Source organism: Thamnophis elegans, chromosome 2 (genome assembly GCF_009769535.1).
Source record: "Thamnophis elegans isolate rThaEle1 chromosome 2, rThaEle1.pri, whole genome shotgun sequence".
In the NCBI taxonomy this organism is placed as follows: domain Eukaryota; kingdom Metazoa; phylum Chordata; class Lepidosauria; order Squamata; family Colubridae; genus Thamnophis; species Thamnophis elegans.
In genome coordinates this window covers 37,723,531-37,746,816 of record NC_045542.1, presented here as the reverse complement: position 1 = coordinate 37,746,816, position 23,286 = coordinate 37,723,531, and the positions used below count along the sequence as shown (strand labels likewise).

Sequence of the window (23,286 nt, the reverse complement as noted above, 5' to 3'; positions counted from 1 at the left end):
CCAGCCTCCCGTTTAGGTATCTCAGACAGATACCTCCCTAATTCACATGGGTATAAAAGGGGGAGGAAGGCCCATCACAATCAGACCTGCAAGATTCTGCAACTATAACCACTCTCAGTAAAAGTGATCTTCACTTCCTATGGAATTGATTCTTAGGATTGTCTGCCTGGGGGGGTTGATGGTACTATAAATGGTTTTACTCTGTAGCCTTTGTGACCCTTATAAGGCTGACATTCCGAAAGGGTGGAAAAAAATATAACAGGCTGAAGTAGCAGAATAATGCAGTCTTTTCATTGCATCCAAGGTGTATTGAACCCAGGCCTCCTAAATTGATGCTTCACTCTAACCGGTTGCGCTGATCCTGCTTAATATATTGGCAGTGATGGTGTTGTACTTTCTATAATGAATGACTTGTAACTCAAAGCAAACATGAAAAAACAGCTTGGCACTTGTTTACTGCAAGAGTTTGAGAGTTTGTGGTATCCCCTGTCGTCATAATGGATGTTGCTTAATGTAACTGGTTTAAAGACAGTGATGAAAACACACAGAAAAAAAAATGTGGGGATTTTTGTTGTTGTTATTATTCATGAAATGAGAGGTGGGAATTAACATCCATCATTAAGAAATTGTTCATCCTACAATGACTGCATACCGCATGGTATGTGGTATAGGTAAAGGTAAATGTTCCCCTCGCACATATGTGCTAGTCTAGGGGGCGGTGCTCATCTCTGTTTCAAAGCCAAAGAGCCAGCACTGTCTGAAGACATCACTGTGGTCATATGGCCAGCATGACCAAACGCTGAAGGTGCATGGAATGCTGTTACCTTCCCACCAAAGGTGGTCCCTATTTTTCTTCTTGCATTTTTACATGCTTTTGAACTGCTAGGTTGGCAGAAGCTAGGGCAAGTCATAGGAGCTCACTCCGTTATATGGCGCTAGGAATTCGAACCGCCGAACTGCTGACCTTCTGATCGACAAGCTCAGTATCTTAGCCACTGAGCCACCAAGTCCCTGGTATGTGGTATAGAAGACCTGAAATACCTGGTCCTTTCTTCTTCTTCTCCCACCCATTCTCCTTGTTAGATATTTCTGCTTCTTCCCCTTTCCCTGCTTTTGTAGTGTGTGACTTGAGGAATACTTCTGGAGAAGGCAAGAATCTATACTTTTTTATGCTATTGGCTTGGTCTAATAAAGATACAGGCAGTCCTCGATTAGCAACTGCCTTGTTTAGTGACTTTGCAGTTGTAGTGGTGATGAAAAAGAAACCTTGGTGACCCATCCTTGTGTTTACAAATTTGTAAATTTGTGGTCTGAAAAGCAAAGGAAAGCTAGTAAGATTGTAACATTGTGGTATTTCACTTAACAATTGCTTTGCTTAATGACCAAGTTGTTCACTGAAGTGTTCACTAAACAAGGACTACCTGTTCAGGAATACTCAGACCTGGATATTCACTTTTTCCCCTTTTGCTTTTTTAACTAACATACCCAGTTCTCTACGATTTAAAAAATGCCATGCTTGCAGGCAGGCAGACCTGATTTTGGGAATATTTATTTATCACTAGTTTGACAGTATTTTTAATTTATTTGTCAGTAAAATCAAATGACTCATGGCAGTACCACCAGATTGCAAAACAAATCCAGGTGGCTCATAGCTTATAGTCATAGCAAAACAGCACAGTTGCAAATAAAACCTTATAACAAAGTAAAAATATTTTCTTAAAGACCCATTAATCTTCCAGGAAAGAAAGTCCGTCTCCTATGTTTGTCCTGTTCACTACCATCCCACAAAATACCTTATGAAAAAGGGCCGTTTTTGCTTATTTTCTGGAGGACATTTGGGGGGGGGGGCAGACTGCGCCTCTGATGGTAGGCAAGAAAGTCTGCCCCTGCCACCCCTAACTTCATAGAGGGGAAACTTCCTTTCCAATACTGTGCATATAGGACTGGCACCATCAGCTTGAAGGTGTCTTGGTGATATTTAGGAGCCAGGCCATATAGAGTTTTACAGATTAATATCAGCATCCTCAAACTTATTGGAAGCCAATGCAGTATCCACCAAACATGATGTATCGATTCTCAGATACAGTAGACAGGCCATCCCATAATGCAGCAGTTGTGGGTTCTGAAAGGTTTTCAAAGGCAGCCCCAGACCAACTGCATTGCTCTAGTCCGGTGGTGTCAAACTTGATTTCATTGAGGGATGCATCAGGGTTGTGTTTAACCTTGGGGGCCCAGGGGGGGCGTGGCCAGGGTAGGCGTGACTGGGAGCACTTGTGGTGGCCTGAGCGCTCTGCCAGCGAAAATGGGCTTCTAAGCTCTGGTTTTGATTGTGACAGCTTCCTGCAACCCTCCTGCAGCCTTCCCAAGCTCTGTTTTCTCTGGCAGAGGCACCATGGGCCGGTCCTTTGCTTTTTCCAGGATGGCCCCGTGGGCCAAATCTAAGCATCCTGCAAGCTGGATTCAGCCCCTGGGGCTTGAGTACGACACCCCTGCTCTAGTGAGACCTCAAGGTGATTGTGGCCCCTTCAGTCAAGTCCCACTTAGCTGGCAAACCAAGAAGCGAAAATTGCACAAATGTGAGGAAGACGCGTCAGTCTTAAAGATTAAATAGACTCGCCATCTTGAATCTCCCCTCCCATCCAATACATTGCAAAGCAAATAGAAATATTGGCCTGCAGTTATACACTGTGGCAGATTATTTCAATTTTAAGATACTTCCTATACGAAAGAATATATAAACCGCCCTCTGTTCTCCATCACCCTTTACAAATGCCAAGAAAGGTGCTAATTGTATTTCATTATTAAATATAGTTTCAGTTGAAATTGGGTATTGAAAGCAATACTGTATGCCAAAAAGGAATTTTTCCATTTAAATCAGTTAAATTACTGAGAGTGTGAATTCCTTTGTCTTCAACTGGTACAGCCTATCACTTTCACAGATGAGAACTTGTAAATCTGTTTAGGGTATCCAGAAAAAGAAAGTTTTAAATAAGTTTTCATTCCATCTTGCATGAAATTTCCCAAACCCACATGTTAATATTTTGTATAGCCCCAATTCACATTGCATTCACTTTTAGATTGATTACGAGTTGCCATCAAGTCAGTTTTGAATGTTAGTAACCATTGGGATATTTTACATGCTGAAATTGATTAAGCTTTATTAATTTATAAATTGTAAGCCAGCTTTTGTCTAGATAGATACTAGAATAGAGTGGAGTGGAGGGAAGACAAGACAAGACAAGACTTGGAAGGGACCTTGGAAGTCTTGAAGTCCAACCCCTGCTTAGGCAGGAAACCCTATATCAGTGGTCCCCAACCCCCGGTCCGCGGACCGGTGCCGGGCCGTGGAGTACCTGGCACCGGGCCGTGGAAGCCGGGTGTTCACTGTCCCAGGCGGCCCCGCTGCGGGGAAACGGAAGCCCCGAGAACAAAACAGGCGTCAACGCAGAGAACGGGAGCCTCGCAGAAACAGCCTTTCGGGCGCTTCCTCTGCAGCCGGAAGCTTCAGCGGCCAAGGCGGCTCCGCTTGAAGAGGCTCTTCGAAGCTTTTTCCGGCGCCGAGAGGAGGGCTACCCACCCTCCCTAGCCAGGGCTCCGGCTTCGCCACATGCGATGCTCGGCGCATCCCCCGCTGCTGCATGGCCTGCGAACCCGGCAGCTCCGCTTTCCGGCTGCAGCGAAAGCGACAAGGCACCTGCCGAGCGGCCCCAGCCCAGTTGGCAGCGGGCATCCGGTCCCAGCCCAGCCAGCCTCATCGCAGCGAGGGGCTCTCGGGGAAGCCGCCTTGCTCACCCCCCGACCGGCTAATTTGCAGGGCGAGGCTTCCCCGGATGCAGTCCCGGCGACTTCCCTTCGGCTCGTCGGAGCTGCCCCGCGGCCAAGAAGTAGCCGGGAGGGCGGCCGCGGCTCCCCTGGGCGAGGCCTGACCGTGTCTCGGGAGGCGCCCACGCGAGCACGGCTCAGCCGGCAGCCGGGCGGGCCTCCGGAAGCGCCGGCGTCCCTCTTCAGTGGGATCGCCGAGAGGCCGAGGGCAGAGCCGCTCCCTTCCTCCCCATGGAGCCCACCGTGGGGAGGGGGCGAGGAGGGAACCGCCGCCCGTCCCGGCAGGTGGGGGCGGCGGTTCACCGGGGAGATGATCCGGAGGTAAGCACGGCTGACGACCACGCCCGCCCACCCACCTCCTTGCGGGCCACTTTGGCCTCGGCGTGCCGGAACTTGGACACCCTGAACAGGCTCATGCACCTTTCCCCGCACCTCTGAAGGACGCCGACCAATGACCGCCCTCTGGGCTAGTGCCCAGAACCGCTTCACGGGAGCCCTGTGGGCAGAGGGGGTGGGCAGGCAGGGGCGCAGGGTCGCGAACAACGCCCCCCCACCCCTGCGCGCGCTCAGCGGGCCACGGTAAAATTATCAAAGGCTGACTGGTCCGCGGCGATAAAAAGGTTGGGGACCACTGCCCTATATCATTTCAGACAAATGGTTGTCCAGTCTCTTAGAACTTTCCAGTGTTGGAATCTAGGCACATTAGTGCCTTCTGGAGAATTTGACTGTCAGTTATGACTAGCTAGCATGTTCAGTGGTAAAGGGTTGTGGGAGCTGCAGTGTAAAATCTCTGGAAATCTCTCTGTCGTAGTCCATGGGGTATTATTTCCTTGACATGCAGAAGAGCTCCTGTTAAGACAAGTAAATATAAAATGCATTGTCTGTACGTACAGAGAGAGAGGGATGGATAATGATAGTTTATCAAAACAAATGAACCTAGCTCTAGTGTATGTTTTGGCTTGAGAAAAAAATCTATAAGAGTCAGTGTGGTTAGAAGATTGGATTCGAACTTGGCAAACATATCAAAAAGATTTAACTGTGATGTTAAGGGAGATTGATCTGCTCTCCTTTCCACTAGTATCACCATGTTACATTTAAATGTATTTAAGATCATGAGTTCAAAAATCAGTAAAGTGATCCATGCAATGGTGTTTTGAAAGGCTTATCAAATAATTACAAATGCCCAGTCGTAACTGCCAAAATTACCGTAATAAGGAGGCAAAAGTAAATATTGACCCCACACAGAAATATTTCAATTGTAATCTCAATTTGTTTAAGTCAAGCATTTGTGGGAAACCCAAATAATTGCCTTTCAAGCGGGAAGACTGAGTACATTTGCCAAATATGTAGCAATAAAGGCAGGTGCTGTTGAAAGTGGAGAAGAGTCATCAAGGGAAAACCTGGAAAAGTCTACTAACCCCTCTTCCGCGTTTCACTTTTAAATGTATGTTTGTGTAGTGGGAAACCTCTTTGTCCATGGAGCCTCTCCCCACAAATGAAGAGTGCATGGAGAATCTCCATGAATAGAGAAGACTACCATACAGTACTGCCATCTGAATTGTAAACTCCAAACACCCACCAGGAGGCAGCAAAGTGATACAAAAAATGAACTTTGCTGCCATCTGGTGGCTCGCTAATTTCTGTTTCCCTTCCAAATCCCCAATTATTTTCTTTTTTGAAGACAGAAAGAGACCCAGCTTTAAAGTTCTTCAGTTTTATAGCCCCATAGAACAAGCTGGCTTACACAGAGCCATCTACAGCATAGCAGGTGCCTCTGCCCACTAACCTGGGCTGAGAATCATGGACCAAAAAGAATCTTGCTATAGAGCAGGGCTGTCAAACCGGCCCACGGGCCAGATACATCACATGCTGGCCACATCCACGCCCAGTTTAGCGAGGGGGGAAAAGTCCCAATATGTCACGTGATGCCGCCGTGACGCTGTGAGTTTGACACCCCTGCTATAGAGTAAGCCTGCAAAAGTTTATACTTAGAGTCCTGCAAACAGATGCATGAAAGAGAGGACTGTGTTTGTATATATGGGCTGGAGATAATTAACATTACAAGTTACTTTTCCTATTTTGCAGGCAAGCCTTAATCAGTAGTTATTAATTCAATTAACATATTTTGCTTTCTGGGACCAGGAAAGGTGGGTGTGTATGGGGTGGCTTTTTGTAGGTAGGTAGTAGATAGAGGCATACAGAGCCATGTATACAAATGCATTTATGCAGGTGTGTCACATGTGCATGTAGAGGGGATCTTTTGTCTTTTTGGAGAATTGTTTAAATACATAAATTTACCTTCCTATAAGTCAATGTGGAAATAGTCTAAGCAGTTGTTTGCATGATACCTGCAGACTGAGCCGTAAACTGGGCTGGGACCACCAACAGTCAAGCACAGGGGAGTCAAAGACAAAGGCAGGCAAATTATTGTAGTCAACTAGTGTATAACTTGAATATGAATCTGCATTTCAGAGAGTTTAAAGGCTCACTATTCCCAATATAACAAGCTTTCTTATTTCAATGCTGGCTGGAGAATTCTAGAAGTTGCAAGCCCACAAGTCTTAAAATTGCCACGTTTGGAGACTCCATTAATTCAGCCAAGGCTTTTTCAACCCAGTTTTCTCCAGGTATATTTCAGTCCCAAGGTGTCCACAGGTCTTCTGATTGGGGACAGGTTGGCTTGGCATAATAGGGGCATATCTAAATAAATTTTAGCACCTTTTTGTCCCCTACTTGTATCAAGGGGAAGAAGAAGACAGTTTTGGGGTTTGCTCACAGTTCATCACAGTCTCCTATCTTGTCTGGACTTGAAAGCTGAGCCAAGTTGGACCTATCTAAATTGGGATGAAGGATTCCAAGGTTATAGACTTGATGGACTACTCAGAAAAGATTCTGGAAGAAGGTTGTGACAAAATACTCCCATGTTGTGGCCTTGAAATCTGGATGGACATGTCTGGTTATCAGGAGTCAGACTTGGCTCAGGGGACATCATCATCTTTACCTTAAATGTATGCTGTTGTAAAAACTCTCTTAGAAGCATCTGGCTACAAATTATTAGAAAAATCAATTAGAGATTCCTAAACACCCTGGACAGCATAATCCTGCTGCCCAATCATTCCTAATTATTTATCTGATTGATAGTCGTCCTTTTTATTGGCGCTGAATATTTAAGGCAACTCACGATATGCAAAATATAGATGCAAAATCAAAAATTAAATGGAATGATGAAACTAGGGACAACTAATCATAAAACCTTGATGGAAGAAACAGAAAAGTGGATGGGGTCAAATGCAACTCTATGAAGAACATATGCTATAGCTTGAGAGTCATGGAGAAGTAGACCCTTTCTGATACGCCCAATAAACAGACCCTGATTGAAGGCTCTTAATATCTGAATACCTTTATCTGTGTATTTATTTTATATATCCCATCTTTACTTTTTACAGTTCAAGGCAGCTTACATAATGCTTTTTTTCCTGTCTTCCCCCACAACAATATTTTGAGGTGAGTTGGGCTGAGAGACAATGGTTGGCGCATAGTCACCCAGCTAGTATTTTTGCCTGGGGAATGTCTATGGAGATTCTCAGTCATCCAGGTCATGGTTTTTCCAAAGATGCTCTTTCAGAAGGCAATTGGACTTTCTGGTTTTTCTTTTAAGATATTTCGCTTCTCATCCAAGAAGCTTCTTCAGCCTAGAAGCTAAAAAAACTTCTTAGATAAAAAGTGAAACATCTTCAAAAAAAAAAAAAAAAACAGAAAGCCCGGTTACCTCCTGAAAAAGCACCTTTGGGTTTGCCTGAGTGAGTTTCCCACTTTCTAATCCAGCACCTTGTCACTATATCACAAGAACTAGACTTTCAGTTAGATAGGTCCCCAGGTAAGGTTTAAAAAGTAAATGCTAGCAAGTTAAAATGTGTCTTAGAAATCACTGGTTTAAGTCTCTTTGCTCCAATTGGGACCTGCCCAGGGGTGGGTTCCGGCTGCTGCTACTGCCGGTTCCCTCAGGGACACATTGCGTGCATGCGCAGTACTAAAAAAATGTTTCTCTGCATGCACAGAAGCAAAAAAACAAGACGGTGGTGCTTATGGCACTGCTGAAAGAACCAGTTCAGGAGTGTGGCAGGCCAAGTTACTACCTACTCGCCCAAACTGATCCGAACCAGTAGGAACCCACTTCTGGACCCGCCTAACCAATATGTGGTTAGCCCAAGAAAGCATGCTATCATGTCCTTCCCACACCTCTGTCCCAAGGAAATAAGGAAGCCTGGAGGATGATCTTGGCAATGTTGGTGCCTAACTGAAGAGGAGTAGGCCTGTAGGTCTGGGTGACCCTTAACCTGTTCTGATTTTAAAAAGTAGCAAACCCCATGCTTTTCTGCAGAGGTTTTGAAAAGGGCTGAGCACTATATAATGCAGTCAGCATTTTACTGGGAAGGTTTTGGCCCTGCCAATACATACATAGTATGGTGGACTGGTTTTGATAATGTTATTTTTTTAGAATTATAAGTTACCTAGAATTAATTGTGTGGGAGGCACATTCTTGCTCTCTCTCTTTTTCTTATTTATAACTTTCTTAGTTTTTTTCTGCTTTTGATAGTTTACAACTTGGTTTAATATCTCTAAATTTAAACCAGAATCTTGTTGATGGTCTCTATCCAGTGTGGTTTTAGCCAGTTTCATTTTCTAGCACCTCCATTCTTAGCATAGCTAATTTAAGAATTTGAATAAATGGTATGACCAAAATAAAAGAGCCTGAGCTTGGTAAACATAGCATTTATTTCTTGATACTATTCTCTCTCTCCCCCCCCTCTCTCCCTCCCTCCCTCTTCCTCCCTTCCTCCTTCCCTCCCTTTGTGTCTAAGCTCTGTACAGTAGCAATATCTATATCCATAATTTGAAGGAATTTAATTTCCATCTGTGCTTTTATTATCCAGTTTTAAAAACTAGGTAGTTACAGAAAAAACAATAGCATTCATTATTCTGTACTTGGTATTGAGACTGATATCCTTGCTTTTCCAGATCTTCATATGCTGGTCACTGCAGTGCATTCAAGTGATTCTGAGAAATCACATAAATCTGTTTAAATGAATAAGTGAAGTCTTTATCTTTAATGTGGACACTAGCAGTGCAGAAGGGATAATAACTTCACTGTTGCGTTTTACACTAAATGGCACTTCTGGATACCTCTCAAGATTATACTCACATAATAGCATCTGACAATAAAGGCAATCATGATTGCCCCTCCCCCAACCAAAATACTTTTTATATTTGGAAAACACATTGCTACTTTTTCTTTGCTCAGTGAATGCCTGAGGAAATGTTCCCCATGCACAGTAGCCCTGCCCCCACGTTTTCTGTGCATCCAGTTAGTAAGCATGTCCCAACTCATTGACTACCTCCATTTTTCACATTGTCTGGCAAAATTCCCTGTTCTGGGATTTGGGCACATTTGAACCGAACCTTATTCATCTTATTCATCTTCTTTTTAAGCTAACCATAATCCGATTCCTGTAGGGTTTGCCACCTATCTCTTTATCATCTTCCCTGCTCTCTGCTGGATCCTTACCAGCATATGAGAAGGATTTATACTGATGTCAGCATGCTAGCAGACTGCATTTTTCCCATGTTAGGAGTATCATCACTCATTCAGCCACCACTTGATAATAAGAAAACAACTTTAGAATTGGGAAAGCAAAGTAAAACCTAAAAGTTATTAGGGTGCAATACAAAGCTAACATCTTGGATCATTAATCAGAAAAATGCTACCAGGCTGTACTTTTGCTGTTGTTCATTATTCAGGGTTTATAAGCAGCTAAACATTGTGTAGTATAGGAACACTGGTCTGATTATTTAGATGAAGAAAAAGGGTTGAGTTTCTAATATGTACAACTCATACTTGAAAAATAATCAGAACATTTTCATTTTAATACCGTGTTTCCCCGAAAATAAGAGGGTCTTTTTTTCTTTTGACCCTGAAATAAGCACTTGGCCTTATTTTCAGGGAGGTCTTATTATTTTTGAGGTGCAGGAGGCGACAAGCGTTGTCACTTCATGGCTGCTGCTGTATTGCAATATTTTTAGGGAGGGCTTATTTTCAGGGGAGGGTTTATTTTAGCACATGCCCTCAAAAGCCCGATTGAGCTTATTATCCGGGGAGGTCTTATTTTTGGGAAAACAGGGTAGGATACTTATTTTGGTCCTTTACTCATTTGTAATATACTAACTGGGTACCCGTGTGTCATGACGAAACTATGTGATTGGGCATTGAATTGTATTTTGGGGTGTAGGCTGTTGAGATGTGTGAGTGCTCCTTCTATCTGTTTGTATCTTTGTTCATTATGGATGAAGTATGTGTTGGTTAGGCAGTGGTTGGTCAGGTCCAGGATGTGTTTAGGGGGAGTTGTGTTTGTTCTGGATAGCTGTCAAGGCTTCTTTTACAGCACCTGGGTAAAGAGGGATATGACATCGAAGCTCACGAGTAGGTCGCTGGTTGTAGGTTTTGTTTCTTTGTTGTTTCTATGAAGTGGAGTGAATTTTGTACGTGTGAGGTGATGGATTCTGCGTAGGGTTGGAGTTGTTTGGCTAAGAATTTGGCAAGTTTCTGTAGAGGTGAGCCTATGGAGCCAGCTGGACGACTTCCTCACAAATCTCAACAGCCTACACCTCAAAATACAATTCACTATGGAAATAGAAGCAAACAATCAGCTTCCCTTTCTGGATATCCTAATCTACAAAAAAAACAATGGCTTCCTAGGACACACCCTCTACCGGAAAAAAAACACACACCAACCGCTACTTAAACGCACAATCCCATCACCACCCTGCACAGATCAACTCCGTAGCCAAGACTCTCATCTCCAGAACCAAACACCTAGTCGACAAAGACCACCTGAAAACTGAATTACACACTCTCACAAACGTATTAATCTCCAATGGATTCCAAAGAAAAACAATTATCAACCTAATCCAAAGGGAGACTCCCCCCAAAAACCAAGACACAGAAAAGGACAACAGCATCGCCCTCCTCCCTTACATCAAAGGCACCACAGATAAAATCAGCAAATTTCTCCACAAACACAATATCAAGACAGCCTTCAACACTGACCAAAAAATAGCCAACATCTTAAGAAACCCCAAAGAGAAGATCCAGCTAGAAAACCAAGGAGTGTACGAAATACCATGCAAAATCTGCTCTGCAACATACATAGCACAAACAAACAGGAGAATAAATGCACGCATCACAGAACACAGGAATGTAGTAAGAAAAAAAATCCTCCTTTTTCCCGCACCTTAAAGCTACAGGACATGAAATTAATTTTGAAGGAACCAAATTAATCTCCAAAACAGAACACTTCAACAAGAGAATAATTATGGAAGCTATTGAAACAGAGAAACACCCCCACAACATGAATAAACATGATGATGCCTCCCGCCTGCCAGACATCTGGAAACCAGCCCTGGTAAACAAACGAGCCCCACCCACCACCCAGGCCATTACAACACAAAACAACAACGGACACACAGCCAGCACCAATCAGTGTCAATCTACCAATCATGATACAGTCACACAGCCAATCAATCCACTTACTGAAACAACGCCAGCACTCCACACACCCCCACCAAGATTTATAGAAAGATGGCAGTTCCGACCACGGTTTAAGCTGAAAACTCCAACCTGAAGATGGCGAGTGAGACCTCGCCAAAACGTTTCCAAGATAATCTAAATCTTACACGGGAAAAGACCCCAATACAACAATTGTAAGCCACCCAGAGTTAACCTGTGATAAGATGGGAGGCGAATAAAATTTATAAATAAATTAAATAAATGAATAAATCATGGGAAAGCCCAGGTGTAGGCTAGGAAAAAAGGCCAGGAGAAGGGAGTGGCCAAATCACTTGTGTCTTGCTGCCAGGAAAACTATAAAACTGCATTTCAAACTATATTTACTGAATGGTGACACTGGGAAAAATAATCCCGTTTTATGGCTGTTTAAAACTAAGCTTCAAAGATACATTTTGAGCAGTTGCCACTGTGAAAAAAAGAAAGGCTGCTATGCATGGACAACAATTTCTCAATTTATAACTACAACACGTCCTGTTGGGAAGACACATCTTCTTGTGGCACTACTGTACAAGTTCTAAATGTGTGAATGAGAAACCTGGAAAAATTGAGGCTTTCGTTTTGTAATGTTTAGTAAGAAATACGTAGTTGTTTGTTTGTTTAATTAATTTTCCACCTATCTTCTTTCAAACAGCTCTAGGCATAAAATATAGATCTGCACCACCACCACTAAGAGTCGTACAATGCAGTGCAGCTGCATACAGTACTGCACGCTAACTTACTGCCCACTGTCAGCAGTTCAATTCTTACCAGCTCAAGGTTGACTCAGCCTTCCATCCTTCTGAAGTCGATGAGGACCCAGATTCTTGGGGCCCATATGCTGACTCTGTAAACCCCTTACAGGGGGCTGTACAGTACTTTGAAGCCATATATAAGTCTATTGCAATATATCTTTAGCCTTAATACAACTTTATGTCATCTATTATTATTCATTAGGGAAATTAACAGGGTGGATTGTATTTGTGATTCAAGCTTTTGTTTTTCTTGTAGCAAACTTCCAAGCTGGGCAAGAGCTGTTGTCCCCAAAATATTTTACATCACAGAGAAGGCATGGAACTACTACCCATATACAATTACAGGTATGTTTTAAGGGGGTTTTGATGGTAAAGAATATAGATGTTTTAATTATTTCAGTTGTTACATGATTCTGCTATTCTATCTTGGATTAAAAGTGTTATTACCATTTAATATTTTAGAGACTAAATGCTCCATCCCATGCATATTAATTTTCAGTTGGGTATGCATATATTATTTGTTAGGGTTTCGAATTGTGAGCAGTTAAATCAGAGGGAAATGACATGTAAAGTCTACACAGAGTGACAATTAGATTGGAGATTGGTGTTAAGCAAAATAATCACAGTGACTTTTTATAATGGCAGTGACAGCTGATATACAACACTGCTGAATTAATTAACCTCTGCAGCGAAATGGGAAATCATGGATTCTATTTAGACAAATTAATAGAATGGCACTTTAGCCGAAGCCTTCCCTCGGAATTCCTTTGTTCAAGAATGAGCACAGGAAGGATAGTAGCAGGCGGGTGGAATTCTGACTAGCTCCAGCTGACTCTGAAGATTGAATTTCTAATAACTGATTTGCATCACTTGATTCTTTCCCATGTCCTGTGCAAATATAAAAAGATATGCAAATGTAAAAGAGGGGCATTTTTTAGAGTGGGGGTTGTAGATTATGGATGAAAATAGGAGATTTTTTCCCATCCCCCAAACTACCTGTTCTCATTTCAGTTCTTAACTTCTCCCCCTCCCACCCCCAATATAGAAACTGCATTAAGGCCTGTCAGTGGAGAGCTTCCTGGGTAGCTGAATTTTGGACTTCATTCCTATTTTGGTTCAAGAAACTGGAGCTGTGGCCCCTTTAAATAGCAAATGGGCATCATCCTGTGCCCATTAGTAATCACCTGATCCCTGAGAGCCAATAGAAACAAAGATTTGAGATTATTATTATTTTTTTAGATGGCCAGATAAGAAGGGATTCCCTCAGGCAAGACTGAGTTATTTTATTATAGACTACAGGTAGTCTTTGACTTAAAACCATTCAAAGTTACTGTGGCACTAAAAAAAAAACTTACAATCATTCTTTGCACTTATAACTGTCATAGCATCCCCACAATCATGTGATCAAAATGGCAGCGCATAAATACATATTGATGATAGTTGCGGCATCCTGGAGCCTTGTCATTTACAACTTTCCCAGCTGGCTTCTGCTAAATAGTTAATGCGGGGAGGCAGATTTGCTTAATGACTAAATGGGTCACTAAACTGCAGTGATTTGCTTAATGACCATGGCAGAAAAGGTCATAAAATTGGACATGACTCATTTAACAACTGCTTTACTTAGCAGCTGAAATTCTGATCTCAACTGTAGTTGTAACTCAAGGACTACCTATGTTTATCTCTTTTTTTACTATATGTTCAGTGTGAGCAATTTTATCTTTGCTTGTACTAAAATTATTTATTTTTTTAAAAAAAATTCTGGAGTTGTCAGGCTGCCTTCTACCTCCCATTTCAGCTGCAGATTTTTCAGTGCCTTTGTGATTTTGAACAGTGGCTTAATGAATGGTTGTAAATCGAGGATTGCCTGTCGTTGAAAAAGGCTGGCTTATTCTCTAATACATTTCATAGCCTTAAAAGTGCCACACATAACTGTTATTTTTATAATACAAATTCACAGGTAGTCCTCTGGTCATTGTTGTTTATTTCCCCTTCATAAGTGAAAGTTTTATAAATTACAGATTAGAAAACTCCCTAATCCAGGGGTGAAATCCAGCAGGTTCTGACAGATTCTGGAGAACCGGTAGTGGAAATTTTGAATAGTTCAGAGAACCAACAAATGCCACCTCTGGCTGGCCCCAGAATGTGGTGGGAATGGAGATTTTGTGGTATCCTTCTCCTGGAATGGGGTGGGAATGGAGATTTTGCAGTATCTTTCTCCTGGAGTGGGGTGGGAATGGAGATTTTGCAGTATCCTTCCCCTGCCACACCCACCAAGCCACGTCCACAGAACCAGTAGTAAAAACATTTGAATTTCACCACTGCCCTAATCCCTTTAAAAATAATGACTGCCCATATTTTGTTTCTTAGTCTAGTCTTTGCTAGATATGCATCCCACAACTCTTTTCATTGCTACTTAAGTGGTGTACTAAATAAAATTGTGAAGTGGGTTTGATAATTCACCTGGTTACTCCAGATGATTTCTCTCATAGTTAATGTAATATCTGTATTACACCAGGGATATTATTTAGTAAGGGTTACAAGGATCAGGCACTGCTTCATTCAGTTCATCCGAGGACAAGTTGCCATTCTTCATAATTAGAACTTTTGCTAACTGGAGAGGCAAGCTGAACACAAATTAGTCATACGACTACAAATTATTGTTTATGGTACCAGGACTCAGTTTGCTCTCTCCCCATGCCTATCTGAAAATTGCTTGACATGTCCAGGGCATACCCAGTGTTCTTATAAAACATAAAAACCCTGCTCTCACTTCTGCCATCTGAGGTAAAATGTCAAGGGCATATTTCTCCTGGCACCTTAGAGTTTCTTTGGCACCAGAGAAGGAGAACAAACATGCTCTAACTTTGAGCTAACAGGGAATTTGAGAATTGTGATGCCTGAATGAAAGCCAGAGTTGTGAGATGTGTACATTCCCGAAAAGCCACAATGAAGCCCTGACTACTCTCCGGGGACAGAAATGATCTCCTTGGGTTCTGTTGTTCTACTCTCTTTAGATTGTTGTGTGGAACTATCCTTGGGGTTCCATCTCATAAGAATTTCCAACTGCACCAGTACCATCTCCAAGAGTCCCTCCACTGGAAAAAGGGAAGGTAGCCTAGTGGTAGAGCACACACTGACTTCTCCAGTTTACAAATTAAAAATGGAGGAGGTATCATGGAAGGCGTCTGCCTGAGAGTAGAGCCTTGGAGAGCAGTTGTCAGTCAGAGGAAAAAAACTTTGGACAGATGAACCTCAAGGGATTTTTGTTGTATCCCATGAATTTAGTTGTCTTATGGTGCCATTTTAGCTTTCATGTCCAGTTCTTCATCCCAAACTATCGTATCTACTTTCCTAAAAGAAGGCAGCTATTCTCGCAGATAAAACAGGATTAACAAAATATAACCTTCTCTAACAAGTGTTTTGCAGTTGTTTGGGGCAAGCTTGTTATGTTCTCCATGCTTATTTATGATGGGAGCTTAATTGTTCCCTTGTCCTCCAAAGTGTATGCTGTCAAGAAAAAATATAAATTGGTAAGACATTTTGGAGCAATATTTTTAAATTCAGTTTCCTCTATTGTATTTGTTGTGGGAGACTGCAGGGTTAAGATTCTCTTACATATACACATGCACAATTTTTTATGTTTCCCTTGGTGGTGTAGTGTTAGTATTTTGATATAATCCATAACATTCCATCACAAAGAAGTACACACATATTTGTAGATAAATATCATTATTGTCAACAATTTTAATTTAAACAAAACTGAATAATTTATTGGGCAAAACTGTAATAATTTAAATTAAATTAATTAAATGGTGACATGGAGTGGTGGTTTCAATCCTCTAAGGCAGGGGTGTTAAACTTGTGGCCCATGGGCCAGATGCATCCTGCGCTGGCCACATCCACCCCCATTTTAGAGAAGGTGGGAAAAGTTGTGATACATCACATGACAACATGAGTTTGACACCCCTGCTCTAAGGACTATGCCTGACTCACATTTGTCATTATTAAGATAGCATTTGACACAAATTCACAATGCTTTGATACTCTAGCATTTGACTCTAGCTTGAATATTATGCAGTTTGCTGATTGGAACCCTGGGGGTATTCTTGATATATTAATTCAATTGATTTTCCAGTAAAATTTTGAATAACTTATGTGCATTTAAGATAAAATAAAAAGTATATAATTTGTTTGGTGTATATGTACATATATGAACACACACATATACAATACACACATTCAAACAATTCTGTAACTAACATTTCATTAAGAGCAGGGAAGCTGAAAAGCAAAATTATGTGAGAATGACACTCAAGTTCAGTTCACAACTTCCATTAATAATTTCTCTGCCCATTCATTATTGAACAATTACAAATAGTGTCCTTTTGAATTATGTTCAACCCATATGATTCTTAAGGCTTTGTATCATGCATCAAAATTAGCAGTGTATTTTGCATTTTAATTGAAGCAATGTGAACAATGAAATAATTTTATGCCATTATTTTTCCTTTTCTTTTATTCCCATCGGCCAAATGTGGATCAGAATACACGGTAAGTTCTGATTCTTCTTTGTCATGTTAAATAGTATTTAAAAGCTATGATTAGAACAAAACAATAGATTCTTGGCTTTTTAAAAGAATAAAAATACTGATATACAACAGCAGATTGATCCTTTTATGTAGCTGAAGAATAGTGCTTCTAATATTATCAGTTATGTCACTGATATAAAAAAATGTAGTAATTTCAAAGCTTGATATATTTTGTTGCCCAGTAGCTGTAATAAGAATAATAAAAAGATTTCTCTCTTTATATATAAAAAAGAGATATACAGGTTTAATATGCTGTTATTGCTAGTAATAGAGAGACAGTTTTTCATTTTATCTTTCATTAACTTATAAAACAACCATCTGTCTTGATACAGTACCTGGAAAATGCTGCAATCTCCAGACAGAATTAAACAATTCTGGGCTCCATGCCCAGAAAATATAAGAACTGAACTAGGCAGCATAAGACAGAAGAGATACAGAGCATACTTAAAAATACTGTACTCTACTCTGAGCAAAATCAATTTCTGTTCCATTGTCTCCTATGAAACAAAATCATTATATGTAGAAATATATTTCTGTAGCAAGCACACTCTTCCCTATAAAGTTTTGATCAACATTCTTAAAAAAAATAAAATTCCATAGCTAGTTTAAATAAAAAGATGGGAAGATTGGTCTTCACAAATTCAAAAGGTAAAGATGTCCTTAAGTCAAACTTCTGATGTTGACTACTTGCATTTGTTTATTATCGCCAAGCGCACTTAGGAATAATTCAGAAGTCCTGTGTGGAACCAAATATGTATGAAACATCTGTCAGCTGCTCATTATAATGAGCCTGAAAAGGTCTGTGTCAGCTGTAACAAATTCACTCCTCAAAGTTAATGCGGCTCTTCAAGCAACACCTTTTTCTCAAACTTATGCAGAGTAGAAGCACTTCTTCTGAACTACTTTTGAAGCATACATAGTCCTAAGGTCCATGTAGATTTCTTGGTGGCAGTATTGGCAGCTGTTTGTTAATACTGTCTTCTGGGATTTTATTCTTTACATCCCAGTCTTGCCTATGGTCTTTGCGAGCCTTCCATCCAAGTAGTAGCCAACCCCAATGCTAAGCTTCATGCCTAGACAAGGTTGCTTCCACATGTTAGGAGGTTTGAGAATTAACCTGGCTAAACATGAGGTTTTAACAAAATGTCATCCAAAAATGAACCCAGTCATTGTAGGGTTAGAGATTTGTGGTACAAAAAAACTTAAAGACCACTACAGAATACTGTATCTCTTTGCTCTCAAATTGTCCAAATTTATTCAGCTCGGATCTGGTAAGTCCTGGGAGTCCTAGAATAGTCTACAATAGGGATATAACATTTGTTTATGCTTAGAGTCTCCAAGAGAACTTACATAAGAGTTTAATCTCATCTTTGTTATGTTTAGTTTATTAATTATTCCCTTGGTGCATTCCCAGGACAACTAATGCTATTTTCTCTCCTTGTGGATGTTTCCTCTTCTGGACATGATCTGTAATATTTGTTTTGAACAATAGTGGCTTAAGACATTTTATTGTTAAGGTAATTACAAAATACATTATTATAAGAACCATCAAGGTTTTCACTATTGAAGACAGGAGGCTGTATGTGTTTAAAAATATTCTGCAATGGGAAGGAGGGCAGGAAGAAACAGGTAGATATAAAGTCCCAATGCATGAAAAATATCAGAAAAACTTGATTTTGTCCAGTAAAAATAGCCATTCTCTCTATGGACAGAGGGAGCAGCACTGTCAACAGGTACTTTCCTCTTGCAAACAGGTAAACCCTCGTATGTGGTCCTGTTCTCTGATGTACAGCTACTCTTGAGCAAATGCAGAGTAGCAGAAAAGCAGATTCATGTGTAGGAGCTGTAACTAAGACAGCTATATCCATGCTTGTGTTGTGTAAAAAGCAGAAATTGTACTGCATTCATTTTCTCATGCCTAGTGAACATAACTGCAGTTTGAATGGGACATGCTGCATGGACCAAATGGCTACCAATGTAAAATCTACTTTCTTGAAAAACCAACATAAAGCTGATGTGTAGTCCTGGATTTTTAGCTGCAGCCTAGTGGTGGGTTTCTATTTTTTTTACTACCAGTTTGCTTGTGCTTGTGCAAAAGTGGGTGGACGGAGCCTCCCACCGCCGCTACTACCAGTTCGCCCAATCCAGGCCGAACCGGGAGCAACTCACCTCTGCTGCAGCCTCATTCTTTTAATTCATCTCAGGTAGAGAACAAACTGTGTCTGTTTTTCAGCAAAGGTGGGTCTACAATAGTTATCATATTATAGTGAATCACACTAAGGCTTTTTAATTGGGTCTGCTCTTGAAGAATGTTTGGCATGCCGGTGAAGAGGCTGCTGCAAGACTTTTTACCAGAGCTAGCTATCAAAAATTCTGACTCTTTTGTAAGTCTGCCCTTTGCTCTTAAGAACATTTCTCATGTGGATCCACAAGATCTATTTTATTCCTGCTTTGGTTCAGGGTGTCTGTATAACGCTGGGGGGCAAGCACATGTACAATTATGGAACTGAATAATCAGTGAAGTAGTTACTAAACTAGGCTATTAGTTGAGAACATAGACACTAATAAAAAAATCAAACACACATTGAACAGATTATCCCAGACCAAGTTTTCCAAAGGCATCTTGAAAGCTGCCTTAATCTTAACAGTTGTTCTCCTGAACCATCACTAAGAACAACTGAGACAATCTGTTTAAGAGCATCATCTATATAACATTACATACTTAATTTCAAATGCATCACAAAGGCTTACAGAGGAAAACTGTGGTCTGGAATCTTATCATGAGATCAGGTATAGTTAATAGCCTATACATTCAGCAGAATTATTTGCTACTTGTAGCTAAGCAGGGGTTGATAGCAAAGTTTTTTGTTAAATAACAAAAACTAAAGTTAAGTATTTAAACATATGTCTGGTGCATAATTTAATGCTACTTGGAAACCATTCCTGCAGCTGCAATTTTATATGTGGAATTTACCATATCCAAAATTTGGGTTTAGAATCCATATTCTAATTGGATAATTTATATTATTGGTGGAGTGCATTATTCATTACTATAGTTTTCTTTCAATGATGTGAACAATATGAACCAAGCATTTTTTTAAGCTTAAAATCTAATGGGCTTATGGATTTTGACTAGAAAATTGGATATAAAATATACTACTATACATTTCTAATGATGTGTTAAAATATGTTAGCTTGATGATACTTAACACTTGTTGTTTATCTGCCCATTTCACAATGGCTAGATAATATTTCTCTATCTGTAGTTCATTTTCTTATTTGTACTACCTATTTCTTGTATTCTTTCAAAATATATAAGGTAGTCCTCCACTTACAATTGGAATCAGAACTTTTGTTCTGATCTGAACTAATATGCCCAATGTTATGACCTTTTTGCCAGAATTGTTAAGAGAACCACTGGGGTCATTAAATGACTCACCCAGATGTTAAACAAATCCAGCTTCCCCCATTGACTTTGCTTATTGGAAGTTGGCTGGGAAAGTCACAAATGGAAATGTTGCAACTTTCATAAATACATGCGGGTTGCCAAACACCCAAATTTTGATCGTGTAACATGAGGATGCTGTAATGGTTATAAGTGTGAAGATAAGTCATTTGTTCAGCACTGTCATAACTTAGAATGGTTGTTAAACAAAAGGTCGTTAATTGTGGACTTCTCTAATAAGGAAATGGGAAGAGAAATGTCTTTTGAAAAATAAGATTAAACTATGAACTACCTTACTCTGAGTCAGACTCTCAACCTATCTCGATCCAACTAATAATATGTTATACAAACCAAAGCTATTAACTGAAAATACCAGGAATTATGCAAGTTATGTTTCCCTTTTCCCCAGCAACTTTTTCTAACTCTTATTTGGTTTTGATCCTTTTCTGTTTGATATATTTGTTCTTCCTATCATTCTGAAAGAAGTGGGAGGTTGAACCATGCTGTACATTTTGATGTTTCAATTTCATATTGAGGAAAACTGATCTGTTATCTTTCGCATTTATATTAACCATTACTCAAGGGCGCTTGGAAGTTAGAATATATCATATTCCAACCATACCATAAGTAGCTTTCGATCACCATGAATCATTATTGTGGTAATGAAAGAATTTAATCAGCTACTTTAGAACTGTAATTTGACAATGTCAGTTGAACTATAAACCTGCATTGTAAAAACTGTAACTTCAAAAAGTGTATTTATTTCAACAGTATGATTACATTTACTAGCTAACATTATTGATGGATTCTTGCATATAAATTGGTACATGAAGTAGTTGGAGAGAAAATTGATAAATTGTCTTGGAATATCAGACAAAATGCTTGCACTTTTTATTCTAATCTTGCTGGGTCCAAAATCACAGTGTTTTAGAACTTTCACACTTGAAATGTAAAAGTTTTGTGAAATATTGTGCCTCTGAAGTAAGATTTGATCTAAAATACAGAGATTTGTGCTCTAAAGCTTAGATTTCCAAACTAAATCTGAAATATTTTTTGTAGCAGTTATCAAAAAAGCCAACACAATTCTAGGCTGCATAAACAGAGGGACGGAATCAAGATCACGTGAAGTGTTAATACCACTTTATAATGCCTTGGTAAGGCCACACTTGGAATACTGCATTCAGTTTTAATCACCAGAATATAAAAAAAGATGTGGAGACTCTAGAAAGAGTGCAGAGAAGAGCAACAAAGATGATTAGGGGACTGGAGGCAGGGTTTGCCACAAAGAAGAAGGAATCAAACTATTCTCCAGAGCACTTGAGGGTAGAGCAAGAAGCAATGGGAAATTAATCTAGGAGAGAAGCAACTTAGAACTGAGGAGAAATTTCCTGACAGCTAGAACAATCAGTGAAACAACTTGTCTCCAGAAGTTGTGAATGCTCCAACACTGGAAGTTTTTAAGAAGATGTTGGATAACCATTTGTCTGAAACAGTGTAGGATTTCCTGCCTAGGCAGCGGATTGGACTAAAAGACCTCCAAGGTCCCTTCCAACTCTGTTATTCTATCCTATTCTAAGTCCCATGTTGAGTAATATGTCTATTACTTTTTTTAAAGAGTCAGGAGAAAACAGATATATACAAGGACAGACCACACAGCTTCTCTGTTTCTTTCTCCCCCCCCCCCCCCATTCTCAGGAAATCATGTGAATTTATTTGCTGTCCTGAGGGGTAAGGCTTACTCATTTCCTGCTCTTGTGTTAAAAAAAACCTCAGTTACCCCATTACTTTTCTTAGAAATAGCATAATAATAAACAACTGTTTTTATGCTGCAATGAGCCAGTTAAAATGCTAAAACATCAGCACTTTAATGATTTGTGTACATATTCTTTACTGCCAGAAATAATGAAAGTAAGAAGAGCATTACTGCCAGCAAGAAATATGCAAATATAGAAACAGAAAATCATTTTATTCATTGCTTTCCTTTAATTACAAAAAAAGTTAAAGAAGAAAAAAAAAGAAAACATACAAACAGAGTGGGAAAAGAAAACACGTAGACACACACACATGCACATTGTAAGTTACATGTAGAAAATCTTTCATCATAATTTAAAATACTTTTTTAATTCCTGACCAGACAAAACAATATTGATCAATCTTTCCACTATATTGATAGTGAGAACCAACTCATACACAGAAAGCAAATTAACTCTTAATCCAGGATCTGTAAATCTAGGATAACACTTTCTTCTAACCTTGAATAATAATATTTTTGCTGTTCCTCATCACCTTGATTGACCCATAATACTACATTGAAAGTGTTGGGTATATAATTCAAAAGTATTTTATGAATACTATATTATGAATATTTAAGCAAAACAATGCAATAGTAGGAGGAACCTATATGAATAAGTGACCCCTCACCAATGTTGTAATTTTATATAAATAAATAAATATCATAAGAAAAAGGCAGAGGGGGGAAAGGGAACACCCAAGCAACCAATCATAGGAGGAGCCAGCTCTCTCCAACCAATCAACTACAGCTGTGTGTTCTGGCCCATTATACACTTTACTGTTCCAAGTATTAAATTTTAATATCCTAACAAAAACATTATCTAGACCCTAGATTCTAGGGTGTCTAGAGAATGTTGAATTAGACTTTTTGTGAAATAATAAGAAACTGATTTTATATTCCATAAAACACCTAGCCCTTGATTTGGATTTCTAGGGAAGAAATGAAGATGGATCCACTTAAAGTTTAGCCAATGACTGCAGTAGAATCAAGAGCTGCTGAACGAAGTCACTCAAACCATGGTTATACCTTTCAAAAGGACACTGGATTTGCATACTTCCTTTTCTAATCAGTAAAATCGCTTGTTAACTACTTTTCAGCTATTAGGACCTTTAGGTTGACACATTTTATAGCATTGGATGAGATTGCCTCAATCTGTAGAAATTAGAAGTTAAATTCCAAGTTTAATTTCTTTTTCTCTTTTGGAATAAACAGCAAAAGGGTGATTATAACTTGGATTCTAGAAAGCTAGAAATGGACTAAGAGTCCATAGAGATTTGAAACAA

General features: G+C 39.9%; 1 protein-coding gene across 2 annotated transcripts in view; it reads left to right on the top strand.

The window, feature by feature from the left end:
* The window catches only part of PITPNC1 (phosphatidylinositol transfer protein cytoplasmic 1), a 187,115-nt gene that overhangs the window by 109,143 nt on the left and 54,686 nt on the right, over positions 1-23,286 (top strand). For both annotated transcript variants that reach the window (XM_032211307.1, XM_032211308.1), the window contains exons 3-4: positions 12,434-12,522; positions 16,721-16,728. In XM_032211307.1, the coding sequence (XP_032067198.1) occupies positions 12,434-12,522; positions 16,721-16,728 (97 nt within the window). The remainder of the gene's footprint in view (positions 1-12,433; positions 12,523-16,720; positions 16,729-23,286) is intronic.